Source organism: Gadus chalcogrammus, chromosome 10, assembly GCF_026213295.1.
Source record: "Gadus chalcogrammus isolate NIFS_2021 chromosome 10, NIFS_Gcha_1.0, whole genome shotgun sequence".
NCBI lineage: Eukaryota > Metazoa > Chordata > Actinopteri > Gadiformes > Gadidae > Gadus > Gadus chalcogrammus.
In genome coordinates this window covers 18,036,147-18,054,645 of record NC_079421.1, presented here as the reverse complement: position 1 = coordinate 18,054,645, position 18,499 = coordinate 18,036,147, and the positions used below count along the sequence as shown (strand labels likewise).

The 18,499-nt window shown below is 43.6% G+C and overlaps 3 protein-coding genes across 4 annotated transcripts; 2 read left to right on the top strand and 1 right to left on the bottom strand.

Moving 5' to 3' along the window:
- Nucleotides 1–808: 808 nt before the first annotated feature.
- On the top strand, nucleotides 809–7,903 carry LOC130390696 (endothelin receptor type B-like). 2 transcript variants are annotated; one of them, XM_056600791.1, is made up of 8 exons: nucleotides 809–977; nucleotides 3,182–3,877; nucleotides 5,210–5,322; nucleotides 5,890–6,094; nucleotides 6,508–6,657; nucleotides 7,125–7,258; nucleotides 7,385–7,493; nucleotides 7,714–7,903. In XM_056600791.1, the coding sequence occupies exons 2-8, from the start codon at nucleotides 3,452–3,454 to the stop codon at nucleotides 7,837–7,839; spliced, it is 1,263 nt and encodes a 420-aa protein (XP_056456766.1). In that variant the 5' UTR covers nucleotides 809–977; nucleotides 3,182–3,451; the 3' UTR covers nucleotides 7,840–7,903. The 2 variants fall into 2 exon arrangements, with proteins under 2 accessions (XP_056456766.1, XP_056456767.1); XM_056600792.1 differs by lacking the exon at nucleotides 809–977 and having other exon boundaries at nucleotides 3,459–3,592; nucleotides 3,640–3,877.
- Nucleotides 7,904–11,280: 3,377 nt separating this feature from the next.
- polr1d (RNA polymerase I and III subunit D) lies at nucleotides 11,281–16,150 on the bottom strand. The gene is made up of 5 exons (XM_056600439.1): nucleotides 16,054–16,150; nucleotides 15,339–15,436; nucleotides 14,618–14,694; nucleotides 12,617–12,699; nucleotides 11,281–11,552 (listed from the first exon to the last, which is right to left on the bottom strand). The coding sequence occupies exons 1-5, from the start codon at nucleotides 16,090–16,092 to the stop codon at nucleotides 11,505–11,507; spliced, it is 345 nt and encodes a 114-aa protein (XP_056456414.1). The 5' UTR covers nucleotides 16,093–16,150; the 3' UTR covers nucleotides 11,281–11,504.
- A 159-nt stretch (nucleotides 16,151–16,309) lies between these two features.
- sybl1 (synaptobrevin-like 1) lies at nucleotides 16,310–18,471 on the top strand. The gene is made up of 5 exons (XM_056601100.1): nucleotides 16,310–16,429; nucleotides 16,753–16,917; nucleotides 17,204–17,261; nucleotides 17,344–17,481; nucleotides 17,912–18,471. Exons 2-5 carry the CDS (start codon nucleotides 16,772–16,774, stop codon nucleotides 18,059–18,061), a joined length of 492 nt encoding a protein of 163 aa, XP_056457075.1. The 5' UTR covers nucleotides 16,310–16,429; nucleotides 16,753–16,771; the 3' UTR covers nucleotides 18,062–18,471.
- The last annotated feature ends 28 nt before the right edge of the window (nucleotides 18,472–18,499 follow it).

The following is an 18,499-nucleotide window of genomic DNA, read 5'->3' as shown; positions in this document are numbered from 1 at the left end:
ATGAATGAAGCACAGTGCCAGTGTATACAAGTGTATTGCACAGTTGAAGTTGTGCCCAGCCTATTGCACAGTTTGACGCAGGCAGGAATAAGTGTGGCTCTCTGTGGATGCATCTCGGTGGAAGAAGTCTTGCATTGAGTATAGTTTCTCTGTGCTCCCCAGCGGAGTGTGATTGGTTTGTGGTTTGTGGTGTGTTTTTGGGGTAGTGTGTGTGTGTGTGTGTGTGTGTGTGTGTGTGTGTGTGTGTGTGTGTGTGTGTGTGTGTGTGTGTGTGTGTGTGTGTGTGTGTGTGTGTGTGTGTGTGTGTGTGTGTGTGTGTGTGTGTGTGTGTGTGTGTGTGCAAGCATGTGTGTGTGTGTGTGTGTGTGTGTGTGTGGATCTAATCCATCTAGAAAGAGATTAAAATAACCAACACTCACATGGCTTCTGTTGTGGAACTGAATGGAGTGTGGAGAAGTGGCTGTTGTATCTTCGATCTATTTCATGGTAAGATGTGGCTGAAGCCCGGAGAACTCTGTGTGTTATTGCGACAACACACAGCAACATCTTCGAATAAAGTGATAACAGATGGACTATTGACCAATATTGACCAACAGCTTGTGAGACTTCTGAGTTATTTAACTTTAATGTATTTAGTCTTACTTGAACCAACATCTGATACGCCCGACCAGTTGTTCAGACTTAATTTCACCGTATTTCGTTTGTTCGAAAGCATGCAAAAAAAAAGAGCGAGATGCTCGTATCTGTGTTCTGATTGGCTCTTGGCGGCAGACTCCGGGCTTCCCACTATAAAACCCGCACTTACTTTTTGATCGTCTGAGCAGAACAGAACGGGGCTGAAGAGGCCCATCTCTGTAAACCAAGGGTAAAGTGGACGCGGAGTCGTTAGGTAAACGTGACACGAGTCCATTCCATTGTGGAATCTACTGGAGTATTGAATGGGACATAAATCATTTCGCCAAAGCTTTGGATACCAGGTAAGTCCAGTCGAGATGTTTTAGACGACATGTATACAGACAGAAAGTTAGAAATTAGTACGTTATCAACTAGGTATTTCGATCGAGTTGCACCTTGTGCACGACTTGTGAACGAGCATCTTTCTGACAATCCGGACTAATGGTGCACTGGATGATGGACAATGATGTACAAATACACTAGCCCTAAATATTTTTTATTATTTATAAAATATATAAGCCTATTCTTTTATACACGAATAAGCTGTAAAGAGAATCACTTTATTTTCTACACTATTAATAGGCCTATACATTCTTTGATTTAAAGCATTTATTCATAATGTATCCCTCACAAACAGTAAGCTACGAGCTGCGATTTTTTCAAATGCTGAAATTTGACTGCTTTTTAATTGTTATTATGGTTAGCATATATTTGAACAATTATAATATGGATTCACTAACAATACATTATACATTCAGGATCAGCCCCAAAGTGTTGCGGTTCAAATGTGTAGTCAAAAGTTGTAGCCTATTTGATTATTATAGGCTCATAACGGGTCGGTGCAAACAGAAAAGGGCCATCTGAAAAGTGGACCTGGCTTCCGTACACTTGGACGCGCTTTGAAGGCTTTGATTGAGATAGTTTCTGGGTAGTAGAGAATCATGTGTGCGAGGCTCCGAGCCCCAGCAAAGAGCAGCCCGTGGCTGAGGGCCAACTGGGAGCTTTTGACGATGTACAGCATGGGCAAGATTTTGTCGTGCGAGTTTTTCCATTTTAAACGAAAGATAGCCTATGTAAAAAGAATGTAGGCATTGAACACATTAATATAAATCACTGAATGAAAAAAAAAAGTGGTTAGAATCGATGCATTAACTGTTACGCGCGGAAATCCGTTTTCCAAAGTTTTCCAGATGTCACATTTACGGTTATTAGGAAGACCGAACTTTACTTTAGCTGGGATGTTATTTCCACAACCAGAAAGAGAGACTGTTTCTACAACATATATATTCACTTGGCACTGATCTAATTGAAAGCTGTTTCAAACTTTTTTTTACTTCATACCAAAAATAGGAAATATATAATAATTGTTTTACACTTTTGTTTACACAATTGTTTTATCTGTCCATCAATATACCATCTCTTTTGTCTCTCTTTCTGTTCTGATACCTCAAACAAGCCCTTGGAGTCTGCATGTGTGTGTGTGTGTGTGTGTGTGTGTGTGTGTGTGTGTGTGTGTGTGTGTGTGTGTGTGTGTGTGTGTGTGTGTGTGTGTGTGTGTGTGTGTGTGTGTGTGTGTGTGTGTGTGTGTGTGTGTGTGTGTGTGTGTGTGTGTGCGTGCGTGCGTGCGTGCGTGTGTGTAGCACTGTTTGGATGTGTGTAGGAAACCACCTGTTACAAACATTGGCTTAGAAGTGTTTGTGTAACTTTCCTCTCGCTCGGAAATGCTCACATACCTTCGCCTCGCTTTGCTGACCATAAGGACTATACATTTGTTAAGAGATTGTGAGATTGTGTGTCTGTTTGCGTGCATAGGATCTTGTCTGCTTGCGAGTGTGTGTGTATGTGTTCTAGTGTGTGTGTGTGTGTGTGTGTGTGTGTGTTTGCTCGTATGGATCTCTTGTGTCTATTTGTGTGTGTGTGTGTGTGTGTGTGTGTGTGTGTGTGTGTGTGTGTGTGTGTGTGTGTGTGTGTGTGTGTGTGTGTGTGTGTGTGTGTGTGTCTGTGTGTGTGTGTGTGTGTGTGTGTGTGTGTGTGTGTGTGACAGAACGTTTGTTGATGCCGTGCCTCTTAGATTGTCCTCATCAATCATTCGATTCTTCAGGGTGCCCCCTGGGGATTTGGGGGTACACATGACTGTAGAGAGATCCACAGCCTTGGGGTTCACTTTGAAACAAAATGTCACTGTCCAGAAACACGCACACACATACAAATATGCTCACCAAGACACACACAGAGACTGACACACAAATTCACCCATGCACAGACACACAACTACTTTTCGTTTTTTTCCAGATTTTGTACTTTCGGAAATTCCATAAAAGAAATACGTACAGAGGGTACTTTCTCCCTTTCAGTCCTCTTATTTCTACTTATTTAGGTTATCTGAGAGAAGGATTATGACGCTTGTCCTTGAAATAAGATAAGGTATGTGTGTGTGGAAACGAAAACTAAAGCCAATATAACTGAGATACATTTGTTTGCTCCTCTTTTCTTCCTCTTTTTACAGGAAACCTAAAGAAATCCAAAACTTATCCTCGTGTCTCAGTGAAGGGCCTTTGTCTGTGTGCGTGTGCGCGTGTGTGTGGTGTGTGTGGTGTGTGTGATGTGTGTGTGTTGCTAAATGTGTCTCAATGTGGCTAGTGAGTCATTGAGTGCATGCCTGTGTAACTAGCTCGCTAGACTCCCTTTGTGTCCCAGCCTGTGCACGTGCACGCGTACGGGTGGGTGCGTGTGTGTGTGCGTGCGTGCGTGCCGTGTGAACAGCCAACCGGTGACGATGAGGGCCGTCGTCGGCCTGTTGTTGTGCGTGCTGCTGGCCGCGCAGAGCTCCGCCTCCCGCTTCACCCGCGCCTCCGACTCCGGAAGCACCCCGGGGCCCGAGGGCCTACCCAACGGCAGCGTCGCCACGACGACCTCCCTGGCGCTCCAGGCCCCGGGCCCCGGCGCCGGCGCCGGAGCCGGAGCCCGGGGCCCCTTCCCGCCCATGTGCCACAAGCCCACGGAGATCAAGAACGCGTTCAAGTACGTCAACACGGTGGTGTCCTGCCTGATCTTCGTGCTGGGCATGGTGGGCAACTCCGCGCTGCTGAGGATCATCTACAAGAACAAGTGCATGAGGAACGGCCCCAACGTGCTCATCGGCAGCCTGGCACTGGGAGACCTGCTCTACATCCTCATCGCCATCCCCATCAACGTCTACAAGGTACCCACGCATCTCCCCCCACCCTCCCCCCACCCACGCCTCTCCCCCCCCCCCCCCCCCCCCCCCCCCCCCACGCCCCTTCCCCCCCAACCTCAACCCCCCACCCCCCCCCCTCAGCGACCGCCAATTCACCCCAAGTGTCGTTGGACTATTGTAGGCCCCTGTCAGAAACAATATCCGCCGCTCGACCTTTGAGGGCGAGGCCCCCGCTGCCTTGGGTTGCGCCCATCCGTGTTTCCCCCCGGTGGGATCTGACTATTTGCGGTGTGTTTACAAGCCCACCGCTGGAGTTTATTTGCAGTTTCAGTCTGGTTCTGTTTAGTTTTCTACAGGAGGTATTTCCCCTAACCTGACACGCCAGATGGTGGTGTTACACGGAACCATCTGGGCAGTCCGGGAACGCCTCAGATGGTTCCTTGGGAACAGTTCGGAAAAGGGCAGACACTCTCTAAGAAAGTACTTGGCAGGTGATTGGATAAACCATCTGTCTATCACTGTCCGTCACGTAGACCACGTAGGCCTTGGGAGGACCCTGCTGATTGGTCCGAACCACTGAGGGTGTCGGCCACAAGGGATAACTGTAAGCCTTGCGAGATGGATTCTCGTGTGAGCTTGATCTCACAGAAAAAGCTGCCCCTCAAGGTCCAATCCCCCCCCCCCCCTCTTTATGAATGGATAACTGGATATCTGGCAAGATGGATTCTAGCGTGAGCTTGATCTCGTAAATCAAGCTGCCTTGAAGGTTAGATCCCCCCCCACCCCCCCACCCTGCCGGCTGCCGGCTGAGAAAACTGTTCTTGCTAAATGACAGCAGGCAGATGCTAACAATCCATTTATAATCCTTTTTGGGGAGCATGGGCCAAGAATTTTTTTGGGGGATTCTGGCCATACCTGGTGGGGTCTAAATGTTGAAAGGGTTCAGCCCATTAGGACTTAGGACTTGCATCGCGGTGCCGTCATTAAACCAGGCTTTCCCCAAATGGACTGATTGTATGCGCTCCCATGTGGAACAATACCAGACGCAAGAATTTAAAAGATGACAGCTGAATAATGAGGGGTTAAGAGGCTTTCTAGTGGACATGTGCATTTCTATGATTCACTTGGTAAGAAATTATGTGGGAGAATGTGTTGGTAAAAGTACCTCTAGAAAAGACGCGTGTACGGTGTCTCTGGTCTCTGATTGAGAACAGGGTTCCTCTTGAACCATGTCCCCTTTGTGTCTCATTTGGTTGTCCATGACATCCTATTGATTGAAGAGTGAGAGATGCGCTGTGCAGTAATGCTTGACTGAGTCCTAACCTTCACGTCTATCTGTATCGTCTCTCCTGGCAGCTGATAGCAGAGGACTGGCCGTTTGGAGTGTACATCTGCAAGCTCATGCCTTTCATTCAGAAAGCCTCTGTGGGCATCACTGTGCTCAGCCTCTGTGCCCTGAGCATCGACCGGTAAACACAGACCCACTTCATGACCCATAACACACACTTATACATGCAGGCAAACAAATACACACCTAGGCTCAAACGCAAATAACATCTTCAAAATGTGTGTGTGTGTGTGTGTGTGTGTGTGTGTGTGTGTGTGTGTGTGTGTGTGTGTGTGTGTGTGTGTGTGTGTGTGTGTGTGTGTGTGTGTGTGTGTGTGTGTGTGTGTGTGCGTGTCTGTGTGCGTGGCTGCATGCATTTGTGCATGTTAATGTGTTTATGTGTGTGCTTAATTGTGTATGCGTGTGTGCGGGCGGCTTTCATACATGTGTGTATGATTTTGGGGGTTTATGCTTGCGTGCACGCATGTGTTGTGTGTGTCTGTGTGCGTGTCTGTGTGCGTGGCTGCATGCATTTGTGCATGTTAATGTGTTTATGTGTGTGCTTAATTGTGTATGCGTGTGTGTGCGGGCGGCTTTCATACATGTGTGTATGATTTTGTGGGTTTGTGCTTGCGTGCGCGCATGTGTTGTGTGTGTGTGTGCGCTTGTGTGTGTGTGTGTGTGTGTGTGTGTGTTTGTGCGCATGTAGCTACCACGCAGTCACGTCGTGGAGCAGAGTGAAGGGGATGGGCGTTCCTCTATGGAAGGCGGTGGAGGTGACTCTCATCTGGCTGGTCGCCGTGGCGCTGGCCATCCCGGAGGCGCTGGCCTTCGACATGCTGGAGCTGCCCTACAGGGGCAACAAGCTGCGCGTGTGCCTCCTGCATCCTCAGCAGACCAGCGACTTCATGAAGGTACGCCCTGGACTATCCGGAGCGCTGAACCCACTCTGGTCCACTCTCACTAAACTACGGCAGGAACAGGAGGATGTGACTCTGGTTTTCGACGCAAACACAACCGCCCTCCTGCCGCCTCATGCAATGGTTCAAATGAACCAGAAATAAATTAATGTATAAAGAAAATTGGCTTATGTACGTTACCGCATCTTCTGAACAAAGATGAACCTTTGAGTAAACATTCATCTTTAACGTCATTTCGTCGGATAACAATTGAACCAGTGCTATTGAGCAATTCAAAACATGACTCCAACATACCCCCGATATAATCAATTTACATAATTCAGTCCCTTTCTTATTTGATTACACTTGTTTTGTGTGTCGTGTATGAAGAAATACCACATTGCACCCCAACCCCCCTCCGCCCATAGTTCTACCAGGACGTGAAGGACTGGTGGCTCTTCGGCTTCTACTTCTGCCTGCCGTTGGCCTGCACTGGAATCTTCTACGCACTCATGTCCTGTGAGATGCTGCGGCACAAGAAGGGCATGCGCATCGCCCTCAACGACCACATGAAGCAGGTATCCGCCCCCCCCCCCCCCCCCCCCCTCTGGGGTTCTCTCTCTGGCAGGGAGAATAGCAATGTAAAGAAAACGCCGTCTGGCTTTTTGTAAAATAAAATATACTAGGGCGAGCTTCTAATGCTAACTCAGGCTTTCGCCATCTCCACTCCAAGGGGTGTTTGATATAGTGACGTAATGATAACACATGCAATCCTATTCCCATTTCTTTAAGGGCGATTAGAGATCAGAATTGTATTGAAATTATATTAAAACCTTGTGCATTTGAATCCAGATCCGGACTAGGATGAAGCTTGAGGTCACCCACTACTTCACTTTTGTTTTTTTAATTTTACAAATGTTCTGTGAGAGGACGGCGACCAGGCGGCCCCTCACTGACGAACCCATGACCCTTTGCCTCGTGTGATCACATGGTGCGGAGATGACCAACATTGTCTTTGTGTCTTTGTGTGTTTATGGTTCTCCAGCGGCGGGAAGTGGCCAAGACAGTGTTCTGCCTGGTGTTGATATTTGCCCTGTGCTGGCTGCCGCTTCACCTCAGTCGTATACTCAAGAAGACAATCTATGACCAGAATGACCCCAACCGCTGTGAACTGCTCAGGTATACACCCATGCATGCACACGCAGCATATATATTTACATTCCCAGAGGGAAACAGACAGAAGAAGCTATTGTTCTCCGGGCTGTGACTTCCTGATGCATCGACGACAACCCTCTGGCCCTCCAGCTTCCTGTTAGTGATGGATTACATAGGAATCAACATGGCTTCCCTCAACTCATGCATCAATCCCATCGCCCTCTACTTCGTGAGCCAGAAGTTTAAGAACTGCTTCAAGGTAGGAGAGTGACGCACACATCTGATCTTTCCTCATTAGGTTATCGCATGACCCAATGTGAAATAAACAAGAATCTCATGACTCTCGTGCGTATGTGTGTGTGTGTGTGTGTGTGTGTGTGTGTGTGTGTGTGTGTGTGTGTGTGTGTGTGTGTGTGTGTGTGTGTGTGTGTGTGTGTGTGTGTGTGTGTGTGTGTGTGTGTGTGTGTGTGTGGGTGCAGTCCTGCCTGTGTTGCTGGTGTTACAGAACGAGGACACTTGATAGCCGAGGTTCTGGGGGCCACTGGAAGGGAAACGGACTGGACCGCACCAGCTCCCGTTCTAGCCAGAAATACAGTTCTTCTTAAGCAACGCACACACACACACACACACACACACACACACACACACACACACACACACACACACACACATACACACGTACACACACCACACACACACACACACATACACACACACACACAGACATACAAACACACACAAGACGAGCCAAAAAACCTTTGTCTCGGTCCCTTGATGATATCAATGCATTGCTGTGACGAAAACGTCACCCCATGATGTCATCGAAAACACCTGATGATGTCATGGCAGTTACCTGATGATGTCATCACCGACACCTTACGGAGGGGGTAAGATGTCGGCCTCTCCACATCTTCATTGCAAGAGGAGAAGCCGGTTCAACAGATGGTCAACTCCAATAAGAGAGAACGGACTCAATGATTATCGGAGCCCGTTTTGAGACGACACCCCACCTTTGTCTGTCGACGTTACAGTACTAACCGACGAAGGTTCCAATAAAGCCAAAGCCAGATTGACATCTGAACCATGTACTCAGAAATGATGTTCGCAGTTTATTGGAGATCACAATTCATGCTTGCACACAACAATACATGTATGGATTGATAGTAATAATCGTAAGAAAATGTGAAACTATTTACTTATATTTAGTGTTTCATATCTAGTTACATGCATGAAATTGTCTGTGATTGTACCACTTAAAGCCTTTAAAAACTCACTGTGATAAAGGCTAAACGTAACCTAATTGGTTCCCTTTCCGGTCCATAAATAAATCGTATAAACCCGGTGACGGAATCGATCAAGGACATTCAGATAGTCGTCGGTTATGTTAAGATCAGAACCATGAAAGTAAATTCAAAATAAAAGCACCATTATTATTCTCATTGACAGCAGGCCTGACAGTATTGCCTCACAGTCATGCGATTGAAGTTGTTCTGCGAAGCGTCACGGCAGCTCGGTCAGGCGGAGGAAGCCCTGCCGTCTGGCCGACCAGGTGACTCCCATCACACCACATAGGGAGGACTGTGTCCTCCATTTGAATGCTTTCTGTTTCCACATTGTATAAAGTCTTTATCTTGTATAAAGTGTCTTTCTCTGTCTGAAATTGTCTAACTAAGTATTTTTGTACTAGAAAATGGTATTGGAAAGGACGTTTCATGAAGAACTTGTTTTAAACTGTATTGTATAATGTTTTTATCCGTCATGGGCTTTGATTGTAATTTCTTTTGCTATATATCTATATATAAAGATGTATATGTTTTCTATAGATATTGTGTGTATGTATAAGTATGTGTGGGTAAGTTTTGTGGTGGGCTTTAAGTATAAAAATGTACTGCTGGCGACGAAACCTGAATGTTTTTACTTAATTCTGACAAATGTAAACCCATTCCCCTATTTGTTTTAATATTGTTGAAGCATTCACTTGAAGAATGAAGAATCTGACGAATGATGAATCATGGTTGCTTCTCTGCATTGAATGCGGGAGCAATTCAGCATCTATAAATGAACGTCTGAGCATCTACTTGTACGTGTTCACAAGACCAATAAACATTATCTTGCCATTAAGTGTTTATTATGTCGGCAAACTACAATGGGATTGTATGGTTCCCCTCACTGCCCTAACCCTCTGTAATCTCAATATATGACCTCATCTTACAACAGGATGTTCCTGGAAAAATGAGTGAGGTATCACTTTCTCACAGGTCTTAGGCGTAGCCTTTCCTTTGCATGTTTACATTAAGACAGATTAGCACGGGAAACGTTACTGTTTTACTGACAAGGTTAAATTAAGTTCAGATGCTTATCATACAATAAATAATGACCAACTTAGTGATTTGTGTAAAAAACACTGAGGGTACAACACAAATAATACCCTTTTTTGTGGGAAGTACTGTCGGTCAAAGATGAAACGTGTGCTTAATTTAGTTGTCTGGTATGGCTGCATGTGATTTAAATTTACACCCAGCACTGGTATGTATGACAGATGCAGCAGGGAGAACACACTGACCTGCATTGCAGTACAACGTCATTCACCTGCCCCCAATATGTTATGTCACCATGAATATGGAAAAGCCATGTATGTGAATAAGATAATCATTATTCATTCACAATCATGAATTTAAATCAATTGAAAGTAACTAACTAAGTTATAAATATAAAAATTGAGTCTTGATGACTGACTTTATTTCCATACCCTTAATCCTAGCGTGCTTTTCCAAAACGTTTCCCTGAGAAGGGGTCGAAGGACATAATGAATGTTTGTCCTGTTCTCTTGTGATTTTTTTTTAATTGTATATACAACGTCAACATAAACCCAAGGATTTTATTCCACCCATATTTCTTGCAGTTTAACACAAAAGGTCGTAGTATTTCAACAAAACGTCATATTGAGCCAGATCTCCCTGGCAGCTGGTCCTTAACCTTTGTTTAAACAGTACCCGCTTCCAGACCTTGAGGGGAAACAAGCATCTTCAAAATCTACACACCCATGTCAAGTTGTTTTCCACTTAACAAACACTCCAAGAATACACACGGCCTGACATCGTAGCCAGACCACAAGGCATGGTTGTTTTTGGTAAGGCCCATGCCGAAGACTTCCAATGTCAATTGACCGTCGGAGTCCTAAAACAAGACGATTTAAAACTGAACCAAGTTGATATACAGGATAACATTTCAAGAATCTACGTTTTCCTTAACTCAATTTGGAGATCCCCAGTGTTCATTTCAGGCGCCATCGTGCTTCTAATCCTCCTGCACTAAGTGTGTTATCTGGAAACACCGTCGGACAGCAGACGGCTTGTGGTTCAAATGGCTAAGCATGTTTCAGGAAATGTTGGAAAGGCAGGATATGGACTTTTTTGTGGTTAACCTTCAAAAAAAACATCTAATAAGGGACAGTCTTGTAGCGGGGGGAATTATAACGCTTTTTCAAACAATGTTTTAAAGGAGTTGCTGTCATGCATTATACCTTTACTCTGACTGCATGCTGTGCTTCTGCTTCAGTCTACTTTAACGAGTTAAAGGTCAAAGTTATCCAATTATATTTTTCTTGTCATGTTACACAACATGGAAACAGTAATTGGATCCTAAATCGGCCAACAAAATCCTTTCAAGCACACCCACTGTGCAAATATTTTCACTCCTGACCAAATTTTGTAAAAGGTTAGCATTTCCTTTTCCTCTGGTTCTCCTGGTCAGAGTCCCATCTAAAAAAAACATCCGCTTTGGAGACCTCAGCCTCTCTTTATCAAATCTGATCTGCAGAGGGATTTGATTAAACTGCTTCACCCCATTCCATACATTTCTCCCTCCCTCCCTCTCTATGTCGCTCCTCTCTTTGGCCTTCTCACTTCTTGGTACCATATGAAGTCATTCACCCTGAATTATCCTGCTAAGTGGGACATTCTAGCCTTCCTTTCACCCAAAACACAAACAAAAGGCACCGATGCAATCCATCGTTCAACACGCTTCACGAGTATTCAAGAATAGACTTTGCAAAGCCAAATGGACAATATCCAAAAACATGACTTTTATTGTTTATCCAATCATTCTGTACATTTCACGCAATGGATAAAATAATGGGCAAAAATGAAAAACTATACAAACAACTCTGGCCTTGTGTCAGAGTTGTGGTGTGTATGTGTGTGTGTGTGTGTGTGTGCATTCATGCGTGTGTGTGTGTGTGTGTGTGCTCCATTCTCCCACTGGGCGGGTTTCACTCCATGGACTGATCCTGGTTCCCCTTGAACTCGTCCACCCGGGCCTGTAGAGCAGGAGGAGAACCGTCAACCAGAGATCCCCCCCCGCTGCCACCCCACAGGAATGAAAACAAGAAAAGTGCGAGGAGAGAACCGGGTGGGGGGACATTTAGGTGTGTGCCAATGTCTGTGTGCCTACCCCTCTGACTAGGGTACAATCCTGCTGGGGCTGGAGCACCGCATGCATGGCTCCCCTCACGTGACCTGACCCCCCCCCCCCCCACACTACACCAAGGCAAACCTCCGAAATCCCCCCAAACAACGTCGCAAACAAGCCCTCAGACGGGGCACTGGTGAAAACACCCCGGTCCAACGGTCTTTTTTTATTTCAGATTTTTGGTCACTTCAACATGTAAACATGCAAAAAACGTATAAACACAAACTTATAGAACAAGGGAATATTTAGTCAAAAGGCTGTCGTTACTTGATTCGGGCGATTAGATTAAGCGTTGTTTGGCTCCAGTTTACAGCACATGTTTGAAGAACCCGAACGGAGCCGCGTCATGTGTTCAGCCAGAAGGCAAAGATTGTTTTTATGTGGCATCACACCTGTGCCATGCAGCTGCATCATCAGCTTGCCTGATCTGTGCCCACTTTGGAAATCACAAAACGCATATCGACTATAAAATCACCAGTCCACTAAAAAGGGGGTTCTGGTTAATGATCACTAACAGTACGATATGATCATTCCTTGGTTGCACACATGCATTGATGATGCATAACAGGGTTTTATCGAACAATAAGACTGCACTTTTTAAATATTGGTAAAATAAAGACTACAAAATGGTTTGGCAATCACTCTTGGGATCACAGATGTCCCAGAATATCCTAACTAGTGCAATATTGAAACTGATTGAATAATTGACACAGAAGAACATTCTTCATGTATCTTATCAACCTTTTCTACATTTCAGATCATAAAACGACATCACTTTGTGCTCCAACTTCATGGTCATGTGTACATGACATTTCATCGAAAAAAAGACACCAATTATTTTTTTGGAGCCTGTGACCGCCTATGACCCGCGGTGCATTAAACTCCCTTGTTTTGTGTTTACTGAGAACCTACCTGGAAGGTGTTGAGCACATGTTGACACACATGGTTGAGCTGCGTTAAGCCCGTCCTCAGGGGCTCTGTGGCCGGGATGCCCCCTAGGATGGCCAAAGGGAAACAGGCAGCAATGGGAATACCAGTATTAAGCACAACCACATGTTCTATATACAAACAGCTGTGCTATAGAACAGCTTTTTACTGTTTTTGGCATTACATAATAAACATTCATGTTTATTATATGAGCTTTCATATAATAAACATTCATATGTTTATTATATGAGCTTTCATATATATATTATATATATATATATATATCCACACACCAACACACAGATATATTTGACAATGCAAATGAGCTCATTTATAGGTTTGATTACAAAATGAAACTTCAAAGCAGGTTATTGAGCAGAGCCTTTATAGAAGACGGAGGGCAGTTATGAGTTGATTGGACCAGATGATGGGACACGGATCAGCAACTTCTGTTACCGGTCTTTATAATCAGAAACCCATTGGATTGGCGTGCATGTGCAGCTGCGTGGCATCAGAGGGTTTGTGGTGCCAACAGCTTCGTGCGCTGATGTTCCGCTATGGAAACTGTAGCTGAGCATGTTTGGATGTCACTCCGAGGGACGACTGAATGTATGTATAGAAAAGGCTGGCCGTAAAATGCTTATGTGGATATAATACAGTATGAATGAGGTACTGATGGGTCCCTGCTCATTTTTGTACTGCTTACTGAACCTGTGATACTTTTCTGTGGGCTATTTACATCTACAGACGTCTTATTGAGAAGTATGATATGTATTTTTATTATTGACTGTAATCTATGGACCTGGAAAATCTTAATAAAGAAAGAACCAGAAAAGGCTGGCCGTGAAATGTCCTAATGCATTTCTGATCATTCAATAATCCAATGCAGGCAATTATGGTTTGCAGAACGTGAATTAAAAATGTGTTCTGCAATCAATTTTGGAATGAATTGGTGTGTCTCAGCCAACTACATCTCAAACACCCAAAAGAAAGACATGTTTATCATGAATGTGTGTACATATTTGGCCTACATTTTTTAGAAACAATTTGTGCTTGGCACTGTGTTTGGATATTTTCCATGTCTAAAATGCCTACGGTTCTTTTTTTATTCCAAATTAAGCAGCTGCTCTTCATTAACTCCTGACTCATGATGTTCACAAAAATGTGAAATCAAATAATTGCACCAAAAATTCGAAGTAGTCATAATTTCAGCGCGATCAGGCCAGATCAAAGCGATACTCTAGAGGTTTCATGGATACCAAAAGACCAGAAATTCTGGGAAGTTATTGCTACGTTTACCCACATTGAGGACTATCGTGGCTACATTTGTTTGTAGAAGCTGTTCCAATTATTGTGTGCGGTTGTGGAATGGCTTTACTGCTCATACCATTTTCTGGGGAAAACTCAGTGGATGAATAATTTGCGTTACAAAAGCAATACTGACATAATGACAACCAGAGCCCAAGATGCAAGAAAGCCTAGTTTAGTAACCTAAAGCATCTTGCTAAGGCTGTAAATACAATATGAATTGAAAATTGAAAAAATTATATATATACATTTTAGTTCTAGTTAAAATTATTATTTGACTAAATAAAAAATATTTATTAATGCAGATTTTCTTTTGTTCTTTTTTTTTTCGCTGCAACAATAGCGGTTTAAATCTTCAGAAATAATGATCACATACTTCTATTATATTTGGCCCTTGACATGTGACAGCTAGGTATCAATTTGCTATGTCCGAACATTTGGACTTATAATATTTTTCGATAATATATGTTGTTTATGTCTGTAAGAAGGTGGCACCCTTTTGTAAGTCAACTTAAATGTGGCCTGTGGTACTCTATTCCCTCTTTAAAACTACAACATACCAATATAATGTTTCTTAGATATAGCTACAATAAATATGCTTTGGGATGTACATTTTTGATATTTGTTCGATCAAAACATCAAAGAAAGTCAAGGGAAGTGCAGGATTCGGTGACCTACCTCGTGTCTGAATGCGAAAGTTGATTTTGCTCTCAGAGGGGTGTGTGATGCTGTACCCACAGAACTCCACGTCCACACTGACAGAAACACAAGGCAGACAAACACTATGAGGGTTGAATTTTTTGTTAACACATACATTGACTTAAAAAGTGAAAACTAACTTTTATTGAACTTTGACGTTACCAAGTCGCTTGTTCAAATTACGTCAAAAAACTTTTTTTTCCCACAGATGCCGATATGACTTACGAGGCCGTAAAATAATAAGGTGCTCTAAAGCTATGACACCAGCCAGTCAGTCATATCCCCAGGTTGAAATATAGATGTATTGCATGGATGCAATAAATGTTCGCTGACCAATCACAGACGATGAATCTGTTGAATGAATGAAGTTGTAGAATGTGCACACAAAACTATCCCAGGCCTTCTTCCAGACCCATTTCCAAACATTTGCCTGCAACAACATTATAAATGTTGCTGTGAGATCTCTGTTTGATGTGTAAAGACCTATAATATATGCAATTATGAATTTGTAATTGTAAAAAGAAGCCTTATCATTTGAATTTTTGGACATGAAATCACTCGTACCAGAGACAAGGAAAAACAATTTCTTATTTATTTCTTATTAACTTATGGCACAAGAACTGAAAGTCAAATGCATGGTGGAAAGAAGTATGTATGAAGACGTTTTAAGCTGGGTGGTCATCATCTCGGCAGTACTTACTCTTTCATCACCAGGTATCTGAGTGAGTTCCCCAGTGTGTGATCCTCATTGTGCAGAACGTACGTCACACAACCCTCATCGCCTCCATCCGCCTGCATCTACATTGAACAACAGAACAACCATCGCATCAGCTCTCTCGACCAAGTTCCTCTTTTCAAGCCTTTGGTTCTCTTCTATCGTTAGGTCTCATCCTCACAAGGGTCATGGAAAAAGCTGTTATCTATAAGACAATGGGCTGACAAAGACCAGCTGTGTCACACTCATTAGCAATGTGCACTGCATTACCGTTGCGTGCATGACTATGAAGACGCCACCAAACCAACATTCTTTAGGACAAACGTTCTGACTAATGTGAAGCAGTGGTTTATCAGCGGGGTCTGGTTATCGCTACATCCCTCTGCTCATCTGCTGCCCTCTAGTGGGGGTTAAAGTGAGGAGGGTATAATCAGGCTATTTCAATTTTAGATTCATTGTTTTAATATACTTTGTTATATAATGAATTTGTACAGATTTAGAAGTACCCAAATTTGACCAAAGCTGACTTTTATTTTTCTTGACATTGTTTGTACTCCACGTGAGCGATAACGTTATCTCCACTCAGCCGGATACGATTGGCTACTTTAACAGCGAGATGACGTTCCAATTTATCGTTAAACAGTCACATAACTTTACATCTGTTTTGTGAAAATTGAATGCGATGTTATCTAAATCATACCATCTCCAGAACTGGTTTCTTTTCGCAATCCCCAGCCATGTTTCGCCTTCCGATCAGGGTGCACTAGCAACAACGTTGTTGTATGGCGTCGCCGAGATATGACGTCAATGAAAACATATGACGTTAGTCAGTTCTGACAGGAAGTTATATATATGTAGTTCAAAAGAGGTACATTTTCCATGTACTGTCAACGGCGAGGACTGTTAGAAAAACTACATCCTCCATATGGACCCTGTCTGTTATCCAGGGCTGGGCGATATCCTCAGCAGAAAAAACTCGAAGGGAGAGGGATTAGCTAGCTCGCTAGCGTCTGAATTCCCTATAAATGACAGAAGTCGCCTGACATCACATTCATCAAGCCTCGAAGAAGTCAAAGGTGTTTATTAGGTTATTGCAGTTATCGTAAACCAAGGACACGCTAGATTTCCTCTCGAGAAACAACAATATCGACTGAATTCGGGCTTGTTGTGGTTCTCCCTACATTGAAGTCAGCTATCATTTTCGTTTCTCGTGATTTACGATTCGCGTTGAAATCTCATTTAATTACTTACACTATTTGTCATACATATGTGTGTATCCCCTTTCTCTCCCTCGTCCTTTCTCTTCTTACTCGTTCAACATTTGAAATGTATCCTGTCTCTTTTCACTGGTTGTCATTGGTAAACAACGTCTATATGTGGAACCTTTCTCTCGTGCCAGTGTCAATCTGCCTGTTGCCATGGCAATCCTCTTTGCGGTGGTGGCCCGCGGGACCACGATCCTGGCCAAGCACGCATGGTGCGGTGGGAACTTCCTCGAAGTCACGGAACAGATATTGGCCAAGATCCCCTCTGAAAACAACAAGCTTACATACAGCCATGGCAGGTAGGCCTAGCCTCCCCTCAAACACACACACACACACACACACACACACACACACACACACAGACACACACACACACACACACACACACACACACACACACGCATACACACACACACACACAAACTAACCACACAACCTATGGTAATGCGTTCTTTCTAGTCTGAGAATGGACTAGACAAATGAGAATAATGGGCATAGAATGAATGGTTGAATACCATCCGGGTAATATATTTACAGATATAAACATGAATCTCCGACATTGACACCAACGTTCCTCTTTTTCAGCTATCTCTTTCATTACATCTGTCATGACCGAATCATATACCTGTGCATCACGGACGATGTAAGTATCTCTGTTTTTCTTGAACTATTATTAGTGACTGGGCATCTACTGATGAATGTATCATGTATCACATTCTTGCCAGGACTTTGAGAGGTCCCGTGCCTTCAGCTTTCTCAGTGAGGTGAAGAAGCGCTTCCAGACGACCTACGGCTCACGGGCCCAGACGGCCCTGCCATACGCAATGAACAGTGAATTTTCATCCACTCTGGCTGCTCAGATGGTGAGGGAAATGATGCATAGTATAGTGATAGTTGTATAGTAATATATATGTTATCTTGACATAATATTACAGACGACTTGTTGATATCACACAAAGCCTTACTTTGATGAGATCACATAAAGCCTTACTTTGATTGGAGGTCGACCTGTCTGGCTTAACTGTCATGTAATTATCACTGCCGGGGCTAGGCGTAGGATCTTTTGAATTCAAACGACAGTCAGGGTTTACAAAATGGAACGGGCACGAATCCGATTATTTTCCGGTGAGATAAGGAGATGTGCAAGAATCGGAGACCAAAAAAATTGTGCACCAGGAATGTCACTGGATTATATGATGCTTCGGATGAAATTTTTTTTTAATTTTTTTTTTTATGAAAATACTTTTGAAACTCTTGTTCACTTATCCTCCTACGCCTCTTCTCTCTTCAAAGAAACACCATTCAGATCCACGGGGGTCAGACCGCCTCACTGATACTCAGATGCAGGTGGATGACTTGAAAGGCATCATGGTTCGGGACATAGGTAAACTTCCTTGCAGAATTTCTTATCTCTCTCATGGTTTTGCCTTGGGCTTTTTATGATCAGATTCATTGATATTGTGCCCCACAAATTTCTGTCTGAAGTAGTCATTTGTTCTCTTGTTCAGCATACTTTCATTCTCTTCTCAAATTTGTGATCTCAGTCATTACAGCCCCATAATCATCTTCAAAGGGCTTCCCCGTTTTTTGTAGTATGCATCTCTGTTGCCTCTCTGCACACCAATGGAAGGTTGTGGTTGATTCTAGTGATTTCTTACCTTGCAATGATTTTTTCCCTGTTTTAGCTAGGTTGCTTAGCTTACACACCTCACCTACATTTTCTCTCCTCTTTCCCACTGCACCTATCAAGTTCACTTCCTTTAATCATCACGGCAATTATATCAAATCAATCCAATCGGTACAGCGTGTCCACCAATGTTTTTGAATGGAATTGTAAGCAAACAGGTATTAGAAGTAAAACAAGTGAAGTCTGGCAGTTAA